The sequence below is a fragment of the Oncorhynchus keta genome, chromosome 1 (genome assembly GCF_023373465.1).
Source record: "Oncorhynchus keta strain PuntledgeMale-10-30-2019 chromosome 1, Oket_V2, whole genome shotgun sequence".
NCBI lineage: Eukaryota > Metazoa > Chordata > Actinopteri > Salmoniformes > Salmonidae > Oncorhynchus > Oncorhynchus keta.
The window spans coordinates 7,910,416-7,930,513 of NC_068421.1; the positions used below are offsets into that span (position 1 = coordinate 7,910,416).

At 48.9% G+C, this 20,098-nt stretch overlaps 1 protein-coding gene across 1 annotated transcript in view; it reads right to left on the minus strand.

The window, feature by feature from the left end:
* Window positions 1-20,098, minus strand: part of LOC118380406 (ubiquitin carboxyl-terminal hydrolase 32-like) — a 175,935-nt gene that overhangs the window by 140,132 nt on the left and 15,705 nt on the right. The window contains exons 3-5 of the mRNA XM_052469303.1: window positions 11,259-11,364; window positions 9,833-9,951; window positions 4,707-4,866 (exon numbers count right to left, since the gene is read on the minus strand). Of these exons, the coding sequence (XP_052325263.1) occupies window positions 4,707-4,866; window positions 9,833-9,951; window positions 11,259-11,364 (385 nt within the window). The remainder of the gene's footprint in view (window positions 1-4,706; window positions 4,867-9,832; window positions 9,952-11,258; window positions 11,365-20,098) is intronic.

Consider the following 20,098-nt stretch of genomic DNA (forward strand, 5'->3'; position numbering starts at 1 on the left):
CCAGCTAGCTCCCTGACTGACTGGCTGGCACCAGGACCAACTAGCTCCCTGACTGACTGGCTGGCTCCAGGACCAGCTAGCTCCCTGACTGACTGGCTGGCTCCAGGACCAGCTCGCTCCCTGACTGGCTGGCTGGCACCAGGACCAGCTAGCTCCCTGACTGACTGACTGGCTCCAGGACCAGCTAGCTCCCTGACTGACTGGCTCCAGGACCAACTAGCTCCCTGACTGACTGGCTCCAGGACCAACTAGCTCCCTGACTGACTGGCTCCAGGACCAACTAGCTCCCTGACTGGCTGGCTCCAGGACCAGCTAGCTCCCTGACTGACTGGCTGGCACCAGGACCAGCTAGCTCCCTGACTGGCTGGCTCCAGGACCAGCTAGCTCCCTGACTGACTGGCTGGCTCCAGGACCAGCTAGCTCCCTGACTGACTGGCACCAGGACCAGCTAGCTCCCTGACTGGCTGGCACCAGGACCAGCTAGCTCCCTGACTGGCTGGCTGGCACCAGGACCAGCTAGCTCCCTGACTGGCTGGCTGGCACCAGGACCAGCTAGCTCCCTGACTGACTGGCTGGCACCAGGACCAGCTAGCTCCCTGACTGACTGGCTCCAGGACCAGCTAGCTCCCTGACTGACTGGCACCAGGACCAACTAGCTCCCTGACTGACTGGCTGGCTCCAGGACCAACTAGCTCCCTGACTGACTGGCTCCAGGACCAGCTAGCTCCCTGACTGACTGGCTGGCTCCAGGACCAGCTAGCTCCCTGACTGACTGGCTGGCACCAGGACCAGCTAGCTCCCTGACTGACTGGCTGGCTCCAGGACCAGCTAGCTCCCTGACTGACTGGCTGGCTCCAGGACCAGCTAGCTCCCTGACTGACTGGCTGGCTCCAGGACCAGCTAGCTCCCTGACTGACTGACACGCCTCATTCCCTTGCTAGCTAGCTCCCTGACTGACATACCTCATCCTCTTGTTCGCTAGCTCCCTGACTGGCAGACATACCTCATCCCCTTGTTAGCTAGCTCCCTGACTGACATACCTCATCCTCTTGTTCGCTAGCTCCCTGACTGGCAGACATACCTCATCCCCTTGTTAGCTAGCTCCCTGACTGACTGACTGACATGCCTCATCCCCTTGTTAGCTAGCTCCCTGACTGACATACCTCATCCTCTTGTTCGCTAGCTCCCTGACTGGCAGACATACCTCATCCCCTTGTTACCTAGCTCCCTGACTGACAGACATACCTAGTCCCCTTGTTAGCTAGCTCCCTGACTGACATACCTCATCCCCTTTTTAGCTAGCTCCCTGACTGACTGACATACAGTGCCTTGCGAAAGTATTCAGCCCCCTTGAACTTTGCGACCTTTTGCCACATTTCAGGCTTCAAACAAAGATATAAAACTGTATTTTTTTGTGAAGAATCAACAACAAGTGGGACACAATCATGAAGTGGAACGACATTTATTGGATATTTCAAACTTTTTTAACAAATCAAAAACTGAAAAATTGGGCATGCAAAATTATTCAGCCCCCTTAAGTTAATACTTTGTAGCGCCACCTGTTGCTGCGATTACAGCTGTAAGTCGCTTGGGGTATGTCTCTATCAGTTTTGCACATCGAGAGACTGACATTTTTTCCCATTCCTCCTTGCAAAACAGCTCGAGCTTAGTGAGTTTGGATGGAGAGCATTTGTGAACAGCAGTTTTCAGTTCTTTCCACAGATTCTCGATTGGATTCAGGTCTGGACTTTGACTTGGCCATTCTAACACCTGGATATGTTTATTTTTGAACCATTCCATTGTAGATTTTGCTTTATGTTTTGGATCATTGTCTTGTTGGAAGACAAATCTCCGTCCCAGTCTCAGGTCTTTTGCAGACTCAGGTTTTCTTCCAGAATGGTCCTGTATTTGGCTCCATCCATCTTCCCATCAATTTTAACCATCTTCCCTGTCCCTGCTGAAGAAAAGCAGGCCCAAACCATGATGCTGCCACCACCATGTTTGACAGTGGGGATGATGTGTTCAGGGTGATGGGCTGTGTTGCTTTTACGCCAAACATAACGTTTTGCATTGTTGCTAAAAAGTTCAATTTTGGTTTCATCTGACCAGAGCACCTTCTTCCACATGTTTGGTGTGTCTCCCAGGTGGCTTGTGGCAAACTTTAAACAACACTTTTTATGGATATCTTTAAGAAATGGCTTTCTTCTTTGCCACTCTTCCATAAAGGCCAGATTTGTGCAATATACGACTGATTGTTGTCCTATGGACAGAGTCTCCCACCTCAGCTGTAGATCTCTGTAGTTCATCCAGAGTGATCATGGGCCTCTTGGCTGCATCTTTGATCAGTCTTCTCCTTGTATGAGCTGAAAGTTTAGAGGGACGGCCAGGTCTTGGTAGATTTGCAGTGGTCTGATTCTCCTTCCATTTCAATATTATCGCTTGCACAGTGCTCCTTGGGATGTTTAAAGCTTGGGAAATCTTTTGTATCCAAATCCGGCTTTAAACTTCTTCACAACAGTATCTCGGACCTGCCTGGTGTGTTCCTTGTTCTTCATGATGCTCTCTGCACTTTTAACGGACCTCTGAGACTATCACAGTGCAGGTGCATTTATACGGAGACTTGATTACACACAGGTGGATTGTATTTATCATCATTAGTCATTTAGGTCAACATTGGATCATTCAGAGATCCTTACTGAACTTCTGGAGAAAGTTTGCTGCACTGAAAGTAAAGGGGCTGAATAATTTTGCACGCCCAATTTTTCAGTTTTTGATTTGTTAAAAAAGCTTGAAATACCCAATAAATGTCGTTCCACTTCATGATTGTGTCCCACTTGTTGTTGATTCTTCACAAAAAAATACAGTTTTATATCTTTATGTTTGAAGCCTGAAATGTGGCAAAAGGTCGCAAAGTTCAAGGGGGCCGAATACTTTCGCAAGGCACTGTACCTCATCCCCTTGTTAGCTAGCTCCCTGACTGACATACCTCATCCCCTTGTTAGCTAGCTCCCTGACTGACAGACATACCTCATCCCCTTGTTAGCTAGCTCCCTGACTGACAGACATACCTCATCCCCTCGTTAGCTAGCTCCCTGACTGACATACCTCATCCCCTTGTTAGCTAGCTCCCTGACTGACAGACATGCCTCATCCCCTTGTTAGCTAGCTCCCTGACTATGCTGGGAATAGGGTGCCATTTGCGGTGCATCAATTAGCTTAGCACGCTAGGTTAACCGCTAGGCTAAATGGCTAACTGTCTATTTCAGGACATGACTCTACTGGCTGGTTTAGACTGATCTCTTTAATTGCTTGCTGTTTGATTTTGTTAAAAAAAAAACAGTCTTGACAGTCTTTTGTTCTTAAACAAGAGGCTACACATCTCTATGACTGACTAGCCAGACATACAGAGATAAATTAATTGCCTTCTGCGTTTGGGACTCATAACAAGTATACTCTCCAAATGTACACTTCTACAACCCGGAAGATAGTGAGAAGATTACACCGTAAATACAACCACTAACTCACACCAACTATCGGCTCATTACTAAGACACACTTGTCAGTGTTGACCCCACCAAATGGCACCCTATTCCCTACCAAGTCTACTTCATTAGGGAAGAGGGTACCCTTTTTGGGGGACGCTGACCCTCAACTACAGGAGGTCCATTTGGCGTACCCTGTACCCACCTAGAGGTGCGACTCTGTCAGAGTGGCAACAGAGGTACCATACCATATTCCACCACGCGTGCCCCGAGACGTGCCGACGGGCCTGGTGTACACCATAGTAGTCTCCGCAGGACACACGGCTAACAGCTCGGGAAAACCACAGAACGACAACTCACTCATGCCATCCTGTTCAAATAGTATTCCATTAACCGACAAGATCGTTTGTCCGTCATGGCGTCTGCTGTGAGTGTGTCCGGTCGTTGACGGTCCACATGAGTCTTAGCCAAGAGTGAGGTGGTTGTGTAGGTAGAGTATGTTCTGGAAAGTCCGTGCACACCTCACGGCCAGAGCGTGCACAACCACACACACACACACACACACACACACACACACACACACACACACACACACACACACACACACACACACACACACACACACACACACACACACACACACACACACACACACACACACACACACACACACACACACACACACACACACACACACACACACACACACACACACACACACACACACACACACACACACACACACAGAGAGTTAAGAGGATAATCTGTCAGTGGGTAGAAGCAGATTACGAGCCGTCTGAAGGTACTCTCTCTGATTGGCAGCAAAGATCTCTCCTGCTCTCTGATTGATCTCAGGATAGAAAGCAGCTAAGATCTTTGATTGGTCTAAGACGGGCAACATGGTAAGATCTTGCTTTCCAATTAACAGAGAAAGAGAGAAGGACTTGAAAAGACAGAAAGAGAACTTGACAAATACCAAATAACATGAAATATGTGCACATAACAAAAACGGTCAGTATAGGGTAGGGTGTTAGGGGTCAGGGTAGGGTGTTAGGGGTCAGGGTAGGGTGTTAGGGGTCAGGGTAGGGTGTTAGGGGTCAGGGTAGGGTGTTAGGGGTCAGGGTAGGGTGTTAGGGGTCAGGGTAGGGTGTTAGGGGTCAGGGTAGGGTGTTAGGGGTCAGGGTAGGGCGTCAGGGATCAGCGTAGGGCGTCAGGGGTCACTCACAGTGTGTGACTCCGGCCAGAGTCTGGTAGAAGGTGGGCGCGTCGCTGTCGTCTGTGAGGGTGACACACACGCCTCCGGAGAGCAGCCAACGGGAGAAGGTGAACGCCTCCGTGTTCTGAAGGAGCCAGTTCTTAAAGCGCTCATAGTTGACTTTCTCCCCCTGAGACAAAACAAAACACATCAACAACAAAGCATTTGGGCCTCCCGGGTGGCGCAGTGGTTAACCACTGAGACAGAGACTCAGAGACTGAGGGATGTCCTTGTCTCATCGCGCACCAGCGCCTCCTGTGGCGGCCCGGGCGCAGTGCGCGCTAACCAAGGTCGCCAGGTGCGCGGTGTTTCCTCCGACACATTGGTGCGGCTGGCTTCCGGGTTGGATGCGCGCTGTGTTAAGAAGCAGTGCGGCTTGGTTGGGTTGTGTATCGGAGGACACAAGACTTTCAGCCTTCGTCTCTCCCGACCCCGTACGGGAGTTGTAGCGATGAGACAAGATAGTAGCTACTAAAAACAATTGGATACCACGAAATTGGGGAGAAAAAGGGGTAAAATTAACATTTTAAAAAAGCATTAAGGTCGGCTAGGCAGCTAGGTGGGTAGCTAAATACAAGAACGAAAACAGTGAATAAAAGGGGCAAACTGTGATTGGTATATACATTAATATATGCCATTTAGCAGACGCTTTTATCCAAAGCGACTTACAGTCATGTGTGCATACATTCTACGTATGGGTGGTCCCGGGAATCAAACCCACTACCCTGGCGTTACAAGCGCCATGCTCTACCAACTGTGCTACAGAAGGACCAAGCCTTAACTAGCCCTAGTTGGGGCTTTTAATGAATGACATATACCCTATTGATTTGGTATTGTTTGAACTGATGTACTGGGCCGTGTGCACTTCCCTCTGTCGTGCCTTGTGGTCGGAGGCCGAGCAGTTGCCATAGCAGGCCGTGATGCAACCATGTATTTCTAGTAATGGTGAACTATAAGAGATAGGGGACTAGGGCTAGTTAAGACTAACCTGCTGAGAGAGGACTAGGGCTAGTTAAGACTAACCTGCTGAGAGAGGACTAGGGCTAGTTAAGACTAACCTGCTGAGAGAGGACTAGGGCTAGCGATGACTAACCTGCTGAGAGAGGACTAGGGCTAGCGATGACGAACCTGCTGAGAGAGAACGAGGGCTAGTTAAGACTAACCTGCTGAGAGAGAACTAGGGCTAGCGATGACTAACCTGCTGAGAGAGAACTAGGGCTAGCGATGACTAACCTGCTGAGAGAGGACTAGGGCTAGCGATGACTAACCGGCTGAGAGAGAACGAGGGCTAGTTAAGACTAACCTGATGAGAGAGGACTAGGGCTAGCGATGACTAACCTGCTGAGAGAGGACTAGGGCTAGCGATGACTAACCTGCTGAGAGAGAACGAGGGCTAGTTAAGACTAACCTGATGAGAGAGGACTAGGGCTAGCGATGACTAACCTGCTGAGAGAGGACTAGGGCTAGCGATGACTAACCTGCTGAGAGAGGACTAGGGCTAGCGATGACTAACCTGCTGAGAGAGAACGAGGGCTAGTTAAGACTAACCTGATGAGAGAGGGGACTAGGGCTAGCGATGACTAACCTGCTGAGAGAGGACTAGGGCTAGTTAAGACTAACCTGCTGAGAGAGGACTAGGGCTAGCGATGACTAACCTGCTGAGAGAGGACTAGGGCTAGTTAAGACTAACCTGCTGAGAGAGAACTAGGGCTAGCGATGACTAACCTGCTGAGAGAGGACTAGGGCTAGTTAAGACTAACCTGCTGAGAGAGGACTAGGGCTAGCGATGACTAACCTGCTGAGAGAGAACTAGGGCTAGTTAAGACTAACCTGCTGAGAGAGGACTAGGGCTAGCGATGACTAACCTGCTGAGAGAGAACGAGGGCTAGTTAAGACTAACCTGCTGAGAGAGGACTAGGGCTAGCGATGACTAACCTGCTGAGAGAGGACTAGGGCTAGTTAAGACTAACCTGCTGAGAGAGAACTAGGGCTAGCGATGACTAACCTGCTGAGAGAGAACGAGGGCTAGTTAAGACTAACCTGCTGAGAGAGGACTAGGGCTAGCGATGACTAACCTGCTGAGAGAGGACTAGGGCTAGCGATGACTAACCTGCTGAGAGAGAACTAGGGCTAGCGATGACTAACCTGCTGAGAGAGAACTAGGGCTAGCGATGACTAACCTGCTGAGAGAGGACTAGGGCTAGTTAAGACAAACCTGCTGAGAGAGAACTAGGGCTAGCGATGACTAACCTGCTGAGAGAGGACTAGGGCTAGCGATGACTAACCTGCTGAGAGAGGGGACTAGGGCTAGCGATGACTAACCTGCTGAGAGAGAACGAGGGCAAGTTAAGACTAACCTGCTGAGAGAGAACTAGGGCTAGCGATGACTAACCTGCTGAGAGAGAACGAGGGCTAGTTAAGACTAACCTGCTGAGAGAGGACTAGGGCTAGCGATGACTAACCTGCTGAGAGAGGACTAGGGCTAGTTAAGACTAACCTGCTGAGAGAGGACTAGGGCTAGCTAAGACTAACCTGCTGAGAGAGAACTAGGGCTCGTTAAGACTAACCTGCTGAGAGAGGGGACTAGGCCTGGTTAAAACTAACCTGCTGCTGAGAGGGGTCTAGGGCTAGCCAAGACTAACCTGCTGAGAGAGAACTAGGGCTAGTTAAGACTAACCTGCTGAGAGAGAACTAGGGCTCGTTAAGACTAACCTGCTGAGAGAGGACTAGGGCTAGTTAAGACTAACCTGCTGAGAGAGGACTAGGGCTAGTTAAGACTAACCTGCTGAGAGAGGACTAGGGCTAGCTAAGACTAACCTGCTGAGAGAGAACTAGGGCTAGTTAAGACTAACCTGCTGAGAAAGGAGACTAGGGCTGGTTAAAACTAACCTGCTGCTGAGAGGGGGCTAGGGCTAGCTAAGACTAACCTGCTGAGAGAGGAGACTAGGGCTGGTTAAGACTAACATGCTGCTGAGAGAGTCACCACCTATTCAGACACATGCTGAGAGAGAGAGAGAGTCACCACCTATTCAGACACATGCTGAGAGAGAGAGAGAGTCACCACCTATTCAGACACATGCTGAGAGAGAGAGAGTCACCACCTATTCAGATACATGCTGAGAGAGAGAGAGTCACCACCTATTCAGACACATGCTGAGAGAGAGAGAGAGTCACCACCTATTCAGATACATGCTGAGAGAGAGAGAGTCACCACCTATTCAGACACATGCTGAGAGAGAGAGAGTCACCACCTATTCAGACACATGCTGAGAGAGAGAGAGAGTCACCACCTATTCAGACACATGCTGAGAGAGAGAGAGAGTCACCACCTATTCAGACACATGCTGAGAGAGAGAGAGTCACCACCTATTCAGACACATGCTGAGAGAGAGAGAGTCACCACCTATTCAGACACATGCTGAGAGAGAGAGAGTCACCACCTATTCAGATACATGCTGAGAGAGAGAGAGAGTCACCACCTATTCAGACACATGCTGAGAGAGAGAGAGTCACCACCTATTCAGACACATGCTGAGAGAGAGAGAGTCACCACCTATTCAGACACATGCTGAGAGAGAGAGAGAGTCACCACCTATTCAGACACATGCTGAGAGAGAGAGAGAGTCACCACCTATTCAGACACATGCTGAGAGAGAGAGAGAGAGAGAGTCACCACCTATTCAGACACATGCTGAGAGAGAGAGAGAGAGAGAGTCACCACCTATTCAGATACATGCTGAGAGAGAGAGAGAGTCACCACCTATTCAGACACATGCTGAGAGAGAGAGAGAGAGTCACCACCTATTCAGACACATGCTGAGAGAGAGAGAGAGAGAGAGAGAGTCACCACCTATTCAGACACATGCTGAGAGAGAGAGAGAGTCACCACCTATTCAGACACATGCTGAGAGAGAGAGAGAGAGAGAGTCACCACCTATTCAGATACATGCTGAGAGAGAGAGAGAGTCACCACCTATTCAGACACATGCTGAGAGAGAGAGAGAGAGAGAGAGAGAGAGTCACCACCTATTCAGATACATGCTGAGAGAGAGAGAGAGTCACCACCTATTCAGACACATGCTGAGAGAGAGAGAGAGTCACCACCTATTCAGACACATGCTGAGAGAGAGAGAGTCACCACCTATTCAGACACAGACACATGCTGAGAGAGAGAGAGTCACCACCTATTCAGACACATGCTGAGAGAGAGAGAGTCACCACCTATTCAGATACATGCTGAGAGAGAGAGAGTCACCACCTATTCAGACACATGCTGAGAGAGAGAGAGTCACCACCTATTCAGATACATGCTGAGAGAGAGAGAGAGTCACCACCTATTCAGACACATGCTGAGAGAGAGAGAGAGAGTCACCACCTATTCAGACACATGCTGAGAGAGAGAGAGTCACCACCTATTCAGACACATGCTGAGAGAGAGAGAGAGAGTCACCACCTATTCAGACACATGCTGAGAGAGAGAGAGAGAGAGAGAGAGAGTCACCACCTATTCAGATACATGCTGAGAGAGAGAGAGAGTCACCACCTATTCAGACACATGCTGAGAGAGAGAGAGAGAGAGAGAGAGTCACCACCTATTCAGATACATGCTGAGAGAGAGAGAGTGAGTCACCACCTATTCAGATACATGCTGCTGTTACAGAGCCTGGCAGGGTGGTACCAAGCTGCTTGGTGTTTTTATGTTAAAGGGGAGATCTGAAGTTTGCTTATGAGATTGAATTCTTGGGAGGTGTGTATTGTGTAAATACATACATACGTGTGTGTGTGTGTGTGTGTGTGTGTGTGTGTGTGTGTGTGTGTGTGTGTGTGTGTGTGTGTGTGTGTGTGTGTGTGTGTGTGTGTGTGTGTTTAGCCAATAACAGCAGTGTGTGTGGTCCAACCCCAGACTGAGTGGATGACAGAGGGTAGTGCGAATGGCCCAGTGCGTCACTGTGAGGTCTACTACACCTGCTCTATTCGGCACACGTGACAAATACACTTCGATTTGATTTGATTTGATTAGATGACTGGATCTGAGAGAGGAGAGTGTCATGCGCGTCAGTCGAAGTGTCGGTCTTGGTGATTGACAGGTGACTGACCTCGCTGAAGCACTTCCTGAGAGAGGGCGGGACTTCCCCGTCCACCGCCCGTAGCACGGCCTCCATATCATCCCGGGCCGCATAGCCACCCGACTCACTGGCAAACAGGCTGAAGAGGTCTGTGGAGAGACACACAGTTAGTTCATCCTGGCAGGCAGGCTGGTCTTATCATCCCAGGAGGCAGGCTGGTCTTAGCAGCCCGGCAGGCAGGCAGGCTGGTCTTATCAGCCCGGCAGGCAGGCTGGTCTTATCAGCCCGGCAGGCAGGCTGGTCTTATCAGCCCGGCAGGCAGGCTGGTCTTATCATCCCAGGAGGCAGGCTGGTCTTATCAGCCCGGCAGGCAGGCAGGCTGGTCTTATCAGCCCGGCAGGCAGGCTGGTCTTATCAGCCCTGGCAGGCAGGCTGGTCTTATCAGCCCTGGCAGGCAGGCTGGTCTTATCAGCCCTGGCAGGCAGGCTGGTCTTATCAGCCCTGGCAGGCAGGCTGGTCTTATCAGCCCTGGCAGGCAGGCTGGTCTTATCAGCCCTGGCAGGCAGGCTGGTCTTATCAGCCCTGGCAGGCAGGCTGGTCTTATCAGCCCTGGCAGGCAGGCTGGTCTTATCAGCCCTGGCAGGCAGGCTGGTCTTATCAGCCCTGGCAGGCAGGCTGGTCTTATCAGCCCTGGCAGGCAGGCTGGTCTTATCAGCCCTGGCAGGCAGGCTGATCTTATCATCCCGGCAGGCAGGCTGGTCTTAGTCCTGGCCTTGACTCTCTGCTGCCTCACACACATCAATTCCAAACATCACTCAGAGAGAGAACCTGCGGGGAGAGAGGAGGAAGAGAGCAGGGGAGAGAGAAGAAAGCGGGGGGGAGAGAGAAGAGAGGAGGAAGAGAGCAGGGGAGAGAGAAGAGAGCAGGGGAGAGAGGAGGAAGAGAGCGGGGGAGAGAGAAGAGAGCGGGGGAGAGAGAAGAGAGCGGGGGAGAGGAGGAAGAGAGCGGGGGAGAGAGGAGGAAGAGAGCAGGGGAGAGAGGAGGAAGAGAGCAGGGGAGAGAGGAGGAAGAGAGCAGGGGAGAGAGGAGGAAGAGAGCAGGGGAGAGAGGAGGAAGAGAGCAGGGGAGAGAGGAGGAAGAGAGCAGGGGAGAGAGGAGGAAGAGAGCAGGGGAGAGAGGAGGAAGAGAGCAGGGGAGAGAGAAGAGAGCGGGGGAGAGAGAAGAGAGCGGGGGAGAGAGAAGAGGGCGGGGGAGAGAGAAGAGGGCGGGGGAGAGAGGACGAAGAGAGCAGGGGAGAGAGGAGGAAGAGAGCAGGGGAGAGAGAAGAGAGCAGGGGAGAGAGGAGGAAGAGAGCAGGGGAGAGAGGAGGAAGAGAGCAGGGGAGAGAGAAGAGAGCAGGGGAGAGAGAAGAGGGCGGGGGAGAGAGAAGAGGGCGGGGGAGAGAGAGGAAACATACACTTGGCCTTCTCCCCATCTCGTCCTCTGGTCAGCAGCACCAGGCCAATGATGAGGTTGCTGAAGTGCAGTCCTTTAAAGGTGCCTCCAAACGAGTTGTAGATCACCTGCAGGGAGAGAACAGAGAGAGAAAAGGAAGACAGTGTTAACATATCTAGAAATATGCCAGTAGACAGATCCCAGTTGAGGAGAGGCAGGTAGCCTAGCGGTTAGAGCATTGGGCCAATAACCAAAAGGTTGCTGGTTTGAATCCATGAGCTGGCAAGGTGGGGGGAAAAACACTGCCATTCTGCCCTTGAACAAGGCAGTTAAACCCCACCACTAGGATCGGAAACTTTCCAGTACATTTACAGAAATTTTCCATGAGAAGTTAAGCCCTGGAATTTGGGTAATTTTGTTTAAATTCATTAAAAAATATATATTTAAAAAATGAGTTTATAACAGTGAACCTCTTTTTGTGTGATACACTTAAGGCAATTCTAGGACTTGTGCCATATTTTGGTTAAACTATCCCCAATTCAATAGAATTGCAACCCTCTGCATGCACAGTGCATTCTTCCATCACATGCACAGTGTATTCTTCCATCACATGCACAGTGCATTCTTCCATCACATGCACAGTGCTTCATCACATGCACACATTCTTCCATCACATGAGATGCTCCATCACATGCACAGCCATCACATGCACAGTGCATTCTTCCATCACATGCACAGTGCACTCTTCATCACATGCCCAGGACTACATGCACAGCTGATTCTGGCACACTAATGAGAGCCCACACTACTACACTGTCTGAGCCAAGGACTACATGCTTTCTGGTAAGATTTGGTTACAATACTGGGTGGGGTGAATATATTCTATATGACATACTTTATTTTTTGTTAACTAGTAAATAGTGTGCCAACAGCAAAGTGTGTTTAAATAATTTCTAACTTGTTAAAAAATGTCTGCTAGTTAGTGTTTGCTACCATGTGGGTTTTAGTTTGCTTGAGCCTGCTAACTGAGGAGTTTTAATTAGATGCTGCCTAGAAGGACAGCATCCCAGAGTTGCCTCTTCACTGTTGACATTGAGATTGGTGTTTTGCGGGTACAATTTAATGACGCTGCCAGTTGAGGACTTGTGAGGCGTCTGTTTCTCAAACTAGACACACTAATGTACTTGTCCTCTTGCTCAGTTGTGCACCGGGGCCTCCCGCTCCTCTTTCTATTCTGGTTAGAGCCAGTTTGCGCTGTTCTGTGAAGGGAGTAGTACACAGCGTTGTACGAGATCTTCAGTTTCTTGGAAAGATCTCACATGGAATAACACTAATTTCTCAAAACATGAATAGACTGACGAGTTTCAGAAGAAAGTTATTTGTTTCTGGCCATTTTGAGCCTGTAATCGAACCCACAAATGCTGATGCTCCAGACACTCAACTAGTCTAAAGAAGCCCAGTTGTATAGCTTTTTTAATCAGGTGTGCTAAAATAATTGCAAAAGGGTTTTCTAATCATCAATTAGCCTTTTAAAATGATAAACTTGGATTAGCTAACACAAAGTGCCATTGGAACACAGGAGTGATGGTTTCTGATAATGGGCCTCTGTACACCTATGTAGATATAACCTATCTAATCTGCCTTTTCCAGCTATAATAGTCATTTACAACATTAACAACGTCTACACTGTATTTCTGATCAATTTGATGTTATTTTAATGGACAAAAAAAAGTGATTTTCTGTCAAATACAAGGACATTTCTAAATGACCCCAAACTGTTGAACGGTAGTGTACATATAAACATCTACGTTTAAATGGTAATATTATTTTGCATATATTTCCGTTAATTCCCATATATTCCCGTTAATTCCCATATATTCCCACAGAAAGTTTCCACCTCTGAATATTCCCCAAAATGTGCAACCCTTCCCACCACATCCGCGCCAAAGACGTGGATGTTGATCATTCCTTATTCCTTACTCCCACACCATGGTTAAAACTCCCATTCCTTATTCCTTACTCCCACACCATGGTTACACGGCCCATTCCTTATTCCTTACTCCCACACCATGGTTACACGGCCCATTCCTTATTCCACACCATGGTTAAAACTCCCATTCCTTATTCCACACCATGGTTAAAACTCCCATTCCTTATTCCACACCATGGTTAAAACTCCCATTCCTTATTCCTTACTCCCACACCATGGTTAAAACTCCCATTCCTTACTCCCACACCATGGTTAAAACTCCCATTCCTTACTCCCACACCATGGTTAAAACTCCCATTCCTTACTCCACACCATGGTTACAAGGCCCATTCCTTACTCCCACACCATGGTTAAAACTCCCATTCCTTACTCCCACACCATGGTTACACGGCCCATTCCTTACTCCCACACCATGGTTACAAGGCCCATTCCTTATTCCACACCATGGTTACACGGCCCATTCCTTACTCCCACACCATGGTTAAAACTCCCATTCCTTATTCCACACCATGGTTACAAGGCCCATTCCTTATTCCACACCATGGTTACAAGGCCCATTCCTTATTCCACACCATGGTTACAAGGCCCATTCCTTCCCACACCATGGTTAAAACTCCCATTCCTTATTCCACACCATGGTTAAAACTCCCATTCCTTATTCCACACCATGGTTACAAGGCCCATTCCTTATTCCACACCATGGTTACAAGGCCCATTCCTTATTCCACACCATGGTTACAAGGCCCATTCCTTATTCCACACCATGGTTACAAGGCCCATTCCTTATTCCACACCATGGTTACAAGGCCCATTCCTTATTCCACACCATGGTTACAAGGCCCATTCCTTATTCCACACCATGGTTACAAGGCCCATTCCTTATTCCACACCATGGTTACAAGGCCCATTCCTTATTCCACACCATGGTTACAAGGCCCATTCCTTATTCCACACCATGGTTACAAGGCCCATTCCTTATTCCACACCATGGTGCCCATTCCTTATTCCACACCATGGGCATGGTTGCCCATTCCTTATTCCACACCATGGTTACAAGGCCCATTCCTTATTCCACACCATGGTTACAAGGCCCATTCCTTATTCCACACCATGGTTACAAGGCCCATTCCTTATTCCACACCATGGTTGGCCCATTCCTTATTCCACACCAAAGCCTTATTCCACACCATGGTTACAAGGCCCAGCCTTCCCAGAAGAGTGGAGGCTGTTATAGCAGCAATGTTCCAACATCTAGTGGAAAGCCTTCCCAGAAGAGTGGAGGCTGTTATAGCAGCAATGTTCCAACATCTAGTGGAAAGCCTTCCCAGAACAGTGGAGGCTGTTATAGCAGCAATGTTCCAACATCTAGTGGAAAGCCTTCCCAGAACAGTGGAGGCTGTTATAGCAGCAATGTTCCAACATCTAGTGGAAAGCCTTCCCAGAAGAGTGGAGGCTGTTATAGCAACAAAGGGGGGGACCGATGATTTTTAATACCCGTGATTTTGGAATGAGATGTTCGTCGAACAGGTGTCCACAGAGTATATAGGCTTCCTCCATCCTTCATCAGAATGTATTGTGACGGAGTGGCCCCAAGGACACAGTCCCAAGGAGGGCCCCAGTGGTCCACTAATCACAGTGACGGAGCAGCCCCAAGGAGGGCCCCAGTGGTCCACTAGTCACAGTAACGGAGCAGCCCCAACGAGGGCCCCAGTGGTCCACTAATCACAGTGACGGAGCAGCCCCAAGGAGGGCCCCAGTGGTCCACTAATCACAGTGACGGAGCAGCCCCAAGGAGGGCCCCAGTGGTCCACTAATCACAGTGACGGAGCAGCCCCAAAGAGGGCCCCAGTGGTCCACTAATCACAGTGACGGACAAGAAGGGCCCCAGTGGTCCACTAATCACAGTGACGGAGCAGCCCCAAGGAGGGCCCCAGTGGTCCACTAATCCCGGAGCAGCCCCAAGGAGGGCCCCAGTGGTCCACTAAATCACAGTGGTCCACTAACAGTGACGGAGCAGCCCCAAGGAGGGCCCCAGTGGTCCCCCAGTGGCCCCAGTGGTCCACTAATCACAGTGACGGAGCAGCCGCAAGAAGGGCCCCAGTGGTCCACTAATCACAGTGACGGAGCAGCCCCAAGGAGGGCCCCAGTGGTCCACTAATCACAGTGACGGAGCAGCCCCAAGGAGGGCCCCAGTGGTCCACTAATCACATGATGTTGTGGCCCCTGGAAGGGCCCTGCTGTCAGGCCTAGCGATGGACACAGCCTGGGGGTTTCTTACTGCCCTGAGCCTGAGCCTGATGGGCCCAAAATAAAACAACTACACTCATTATTTACAAAACACACAGCCTTTTAGAGAAGCTAGGTATATGGTCCACTTCCTCTGACTCACATGTTATGGGAACCTCTTAAGGAAGCTGCGAATTTTCGCAGCTTTTTGTTAAAAATCGCGCAACATTTCAGCGCCCTGCTACTCATGCCAGGAATATAGTATATGCATGTGATTAGTATGTGTGGATAGAAAACACTCAGACGTTTCTAAAACTGGTTAAATCACGGCTGTGACTATAACAGAACGTGCGTTTCATTGAAAAGTGCAGGAAAATCTGATCACTGAAAATGGAAAAATATATCCATGCGCAACTTCAACCAATTGTTAAAAGTGACCCCCATTAAATGGAGCCGAGGTTGCAATACCTACAGCTTCCACACGATGTCAACAGTCTTGTCATTTGCCTACAATTTTTTTCTTGTTCAAACAGACACAGGGCAGAGCAGTTCTTCAGGTCTCCGACCGGATATTTTGGTTGAGATTTACCCGGACATTATTTCCAGACGCACAGCTATAGAAAATAATTCGCCTCGTGATCAATTTGATCGCTTATTAACGTTTACTAATACCTAAAGTTGCATTACAAAAGTATTTCGAAGTGTTTTGTGAAAGTTTATCGTCAACTTTTTTAATTTTAAAAAATGACGTTACGTTAAAAAACACTATTTTTTTCATTGATCACAGTCTTCATAGATCGATATCTAGGCTATATATGGACCGATTTAATCGAGAGAAAAAAAGACCCAATAGTGATTATGGGACATCTAGGAGTGCCAACAAAGAAGATGGTCAAAGGTAATGAATGTTTTATATTTTATTTGTGCGGTTTGTGTAGCGCCGACTATGCTAATTATTTTGTTTACGTCCCCTGCGGGTCTTTTGGGGTGTTACATGCTATCTGATAATAGCTTCTCATGCTTTCGCCGAAAAGCATTTTACAAATCTGACTTGGTGGATAGATTCACAACGAGTGTAGCTTTAATTCACTACCTTGAATGTGTATTTTAATGAAAGTTTAATGACAGTTTGAGTTTTATCAAAAACTATAGGTGGCGCTCTGAAACTCCGCTGAGTGATGTTCCTGCCAGGGAACTGTATTCTGCTACATCCTTAAGAAGATAACGAACATGTATTAAATAAAACCAGAGAGTGACGAGGCTGCAGCTCCTCCCCAGAATCTCTCCGTCTACCCCCATGTACGGCTTTTAATCCCACACGGTGAATCTGACTCGCTGCCGTCTCGCTGGTAAAAGACAAATATAAATAATAACAATAATAATGTCTGCCTTACTGCTTGTTTGAACACGAGAGCCCTATGGGCCCTGGTCAAATGTAGGGAAGGGAATAGGGAATAGGATGCAGAATGTTGCAGACTCTGCTGGAAAGTCCTCCTATAGTAAAGACACTAGCAGAATCACCTGTTAATTTAATTATTAAGAATCAAGCAGAATTTTTTAAATCAATACCCATGTTTCCTAGGATAGCTATAGAACATGTTGGAATTAACATGTGGACATTAAGGTTATTTGTATACTTTTGTTTCTTGTTGCTGGATATGTGGATACAAACATGATCGAAATTAACTTTTCTCCCAATTTATCAACAAAACAACTGGATTGCGGTTTTGATTTAATATGGCCAAGACAGTTTCAATGGAATGCCACTTCCAAGCCCCAGCATACTGACTAGACCGGGGACGCGCACATGTTGACTTTATCCATCCACACCAGACACAAAATCAGGACAGGAAATATCAAAAACAAACTCTGAACCAACTACAATCATTTGGGACCAGGTCGAAACACATGAAACATTCATGACCATTTAGCTTGTTGTTGCTAGCTAGCGTGTTGTTGCTAGCTAGCTTGTTGTTGCTAGCTAGCGTGTTGTTGCTTGCTAGCGTGTTGTTGCTAGCTAGCGTGTTGTTGCTAGCTAGCGTGTTGTTGCTAGCTAGCGTGTTGTTGCTAGCTAGCGTGTTGTTGCTAGCTAGCTTGTTGTTGCTAGCTAGCGTGTCGTTGCTAGCTAGCGTGTTGTTGCTAGCTAGCTTGTTGTTGCTAGCTAGCGTGTTGTTGCTAGCTAGCGTGTTGTTGCTTGCTAGCTTGTTGTTGCTAGCTAGCGTGTTGTTGCTAGCTAGCGTGTTGTTGCTAGCTAGCGTGTTGTTGCTAGCTAGCTTGTTGTTGCTAGCTAGCGTGTCGTTGCTAGCTAGCGTGTCGTTGCTAGCTAGCTTGTTGTTGCTAGCTCTTTTAGAATAGAACCAAGTTGTATTTTAGCGCCCGGCTTCGCTGACGCTCGCGAGAAATTTGGATGAAATGATAGAATAACCTTGGTTCATGGTCAGCATGTTAAGGCTGTGTTTCTACACTGGCCAAGCATTTTTCCACTTCCTCAAAAGAAATGTCCACAGCAGAATAGGCCTATGTCAATCCCCTTTGATGACTCAGTCACTGCCTTTGACACACACAGTACAAACACAACTAGTGTTTATTCACTGATAAAGTCAGTCAGGTGGCATCTGTGTGTGTGTGTGTGTGTGTGTGTGTGTGTGTGTGTGTGTGTGTGTGTGTGTGTGTGTGTGTGTGTGTGTGTGTGTGTGTGTGTGTGTGTGTGTGTGAGTGAAATTGAGAATAGGCATTTTTACAGTATGGGTACAGCTTCCTTCAGCCCAACACGACAGAAACCGGAGCAGGAAGACAGAGACTCTGATGGGGAAAGTGGAATTAGAAATGTTTGAACTGGGGAAATGCATTAAACCAGCTAGCTACTGTAGCCTAAAACAACAACAAGTCCCTGTGGTCAACCTAAGAACACAGATACAATGTGTGCATCCAAAATGTCTCCCTATTCCCTATACAGGAGCCAATACTTATTTTCCACCATCATTTGCAAATAAATTAATTAAAAATCCTACAATGTGATTTTCTGGATTTTTTTTCCCTAATTTTGTCTGTCAGAGTTGAAGTGTACCTATGATGAAAATTACAGGCCTCTCTCATCTTTTTAAGTGGGAGAACTTGCACAATTGGTGGCTGACTAAATATTATTTGGGCCCTGGTCAAAAGTAGTGCACTACCCTATGGGCCCTGGTCAAAAGTAGTGCACTACCCTATGGTCCCTGGTCAAAAGTAGTGCACTGCCCCTATGGGCCCTGGTCAAAAGTAGTGCACTGCCCTATGGGCCCTGGTCAAAAGTAGTGCACTGCCCTATGGGCCCTGGTCAAAAGTAGTGCACTGCCCTATGGGCCCTGGTCAAAAGTAGTGCACTGCCCTATGGGCCCTGGTCAAAAGTAGTGCACTGCCCTATGGGCCCTGGTCAAAAGTAGTGCACTGCCCTATGGGTCCTGGTCAAAAGTAGTGCACTACCCTATGGGCCCTGGTCAAAAGTAGTGCACTGCCCTATGGGTCCTGGTCAAAAGTAGTGCACTGCCCTATGGGCCCTGGTCAAAATTAGTTCACTACCCTATGGGCCCTGGTCAAAAGTAGTGCACTACCCTATGGGCCCTGGTCAAAATTAGTTCACTACCCTATGGGCCCTGGTCAAAAGTAGTGCACTGCCCTATGGGCCCTGGTCAAAAGTAGTGCACTACCCTATGGGTCCTGGTCAAAAGTAGTGCACTACCCTATGGGTCCTGGTCAAAAGTAGTGCACTACCCTATGGGCCCTGGTCAAAAGTAGTGCACTACCCTATGGGCCCTGGTCAAAAGTAGTGCACTGCCCTATGGGTCCTGGTCAAAAGTAGTGCACTGCCCTATGGGTCCTGGTCAAAAGTAGTGCACTGCCCTATGGGTCCTGGTCAAAAGTAGTGCACTGCCCTATGGGCCCTGGTCAAAAGTAGTGCACTGCCCTATGGGCACTGGTCAAAAGTAGTGCACTGCCCTATGGGCCATGGTCAAAATTAGTTCACTACCCTATGGGCCCTGGTCAAAAGTAGTGCACTACCCTATGGGCCCTGGTCAAAATTAGTTCACTACCCTATGGGCCCTGGTCAAAAGTAGTGCACTGCCCTATGGGCCCTGGTCAAAAGTAGTGCACTACCCTATGGGTCCTGGTCAAAAGTAGTGCACTACCCTATGGGCCCTGGTCAAAAGTAGTGCACTACCCTATGGGCCCTGGTCAAAATTAGTTCACTGCCCTATGGGCCCTAGTCAAAATTAGTTCACTACCCTATGGGCCCTGGTCAAAAGTAGTGCACTACCCTATGGGCCCTGAGACGTCACCACACCTGGACTGGGGAGGTGAGAGGAGTCACCACACCTGGACTGGTGAGGTGAGAGGAGTCACTACACCTGGACTGGGGAGGTGGGAGGAGTCACCACACCTGGACTGGGGAGGTGAGAGGAGTCACCACACCTGGACTGGAGAGGTGGGAGGAGTCACCACACCTGGACTGGGGGAGGTGAGAGGAGTCACCACACCTGGACTGGGGAGGTGAGAGGAGTCACCACACCTGGACTGGGGAGGTGAGAGGAGTCACCACACCTGGACTGGGGAGGTGAGAGGAGTCACCACACCTGGACTGGGGAGGTGAGAGGAGTCACCACACCTGG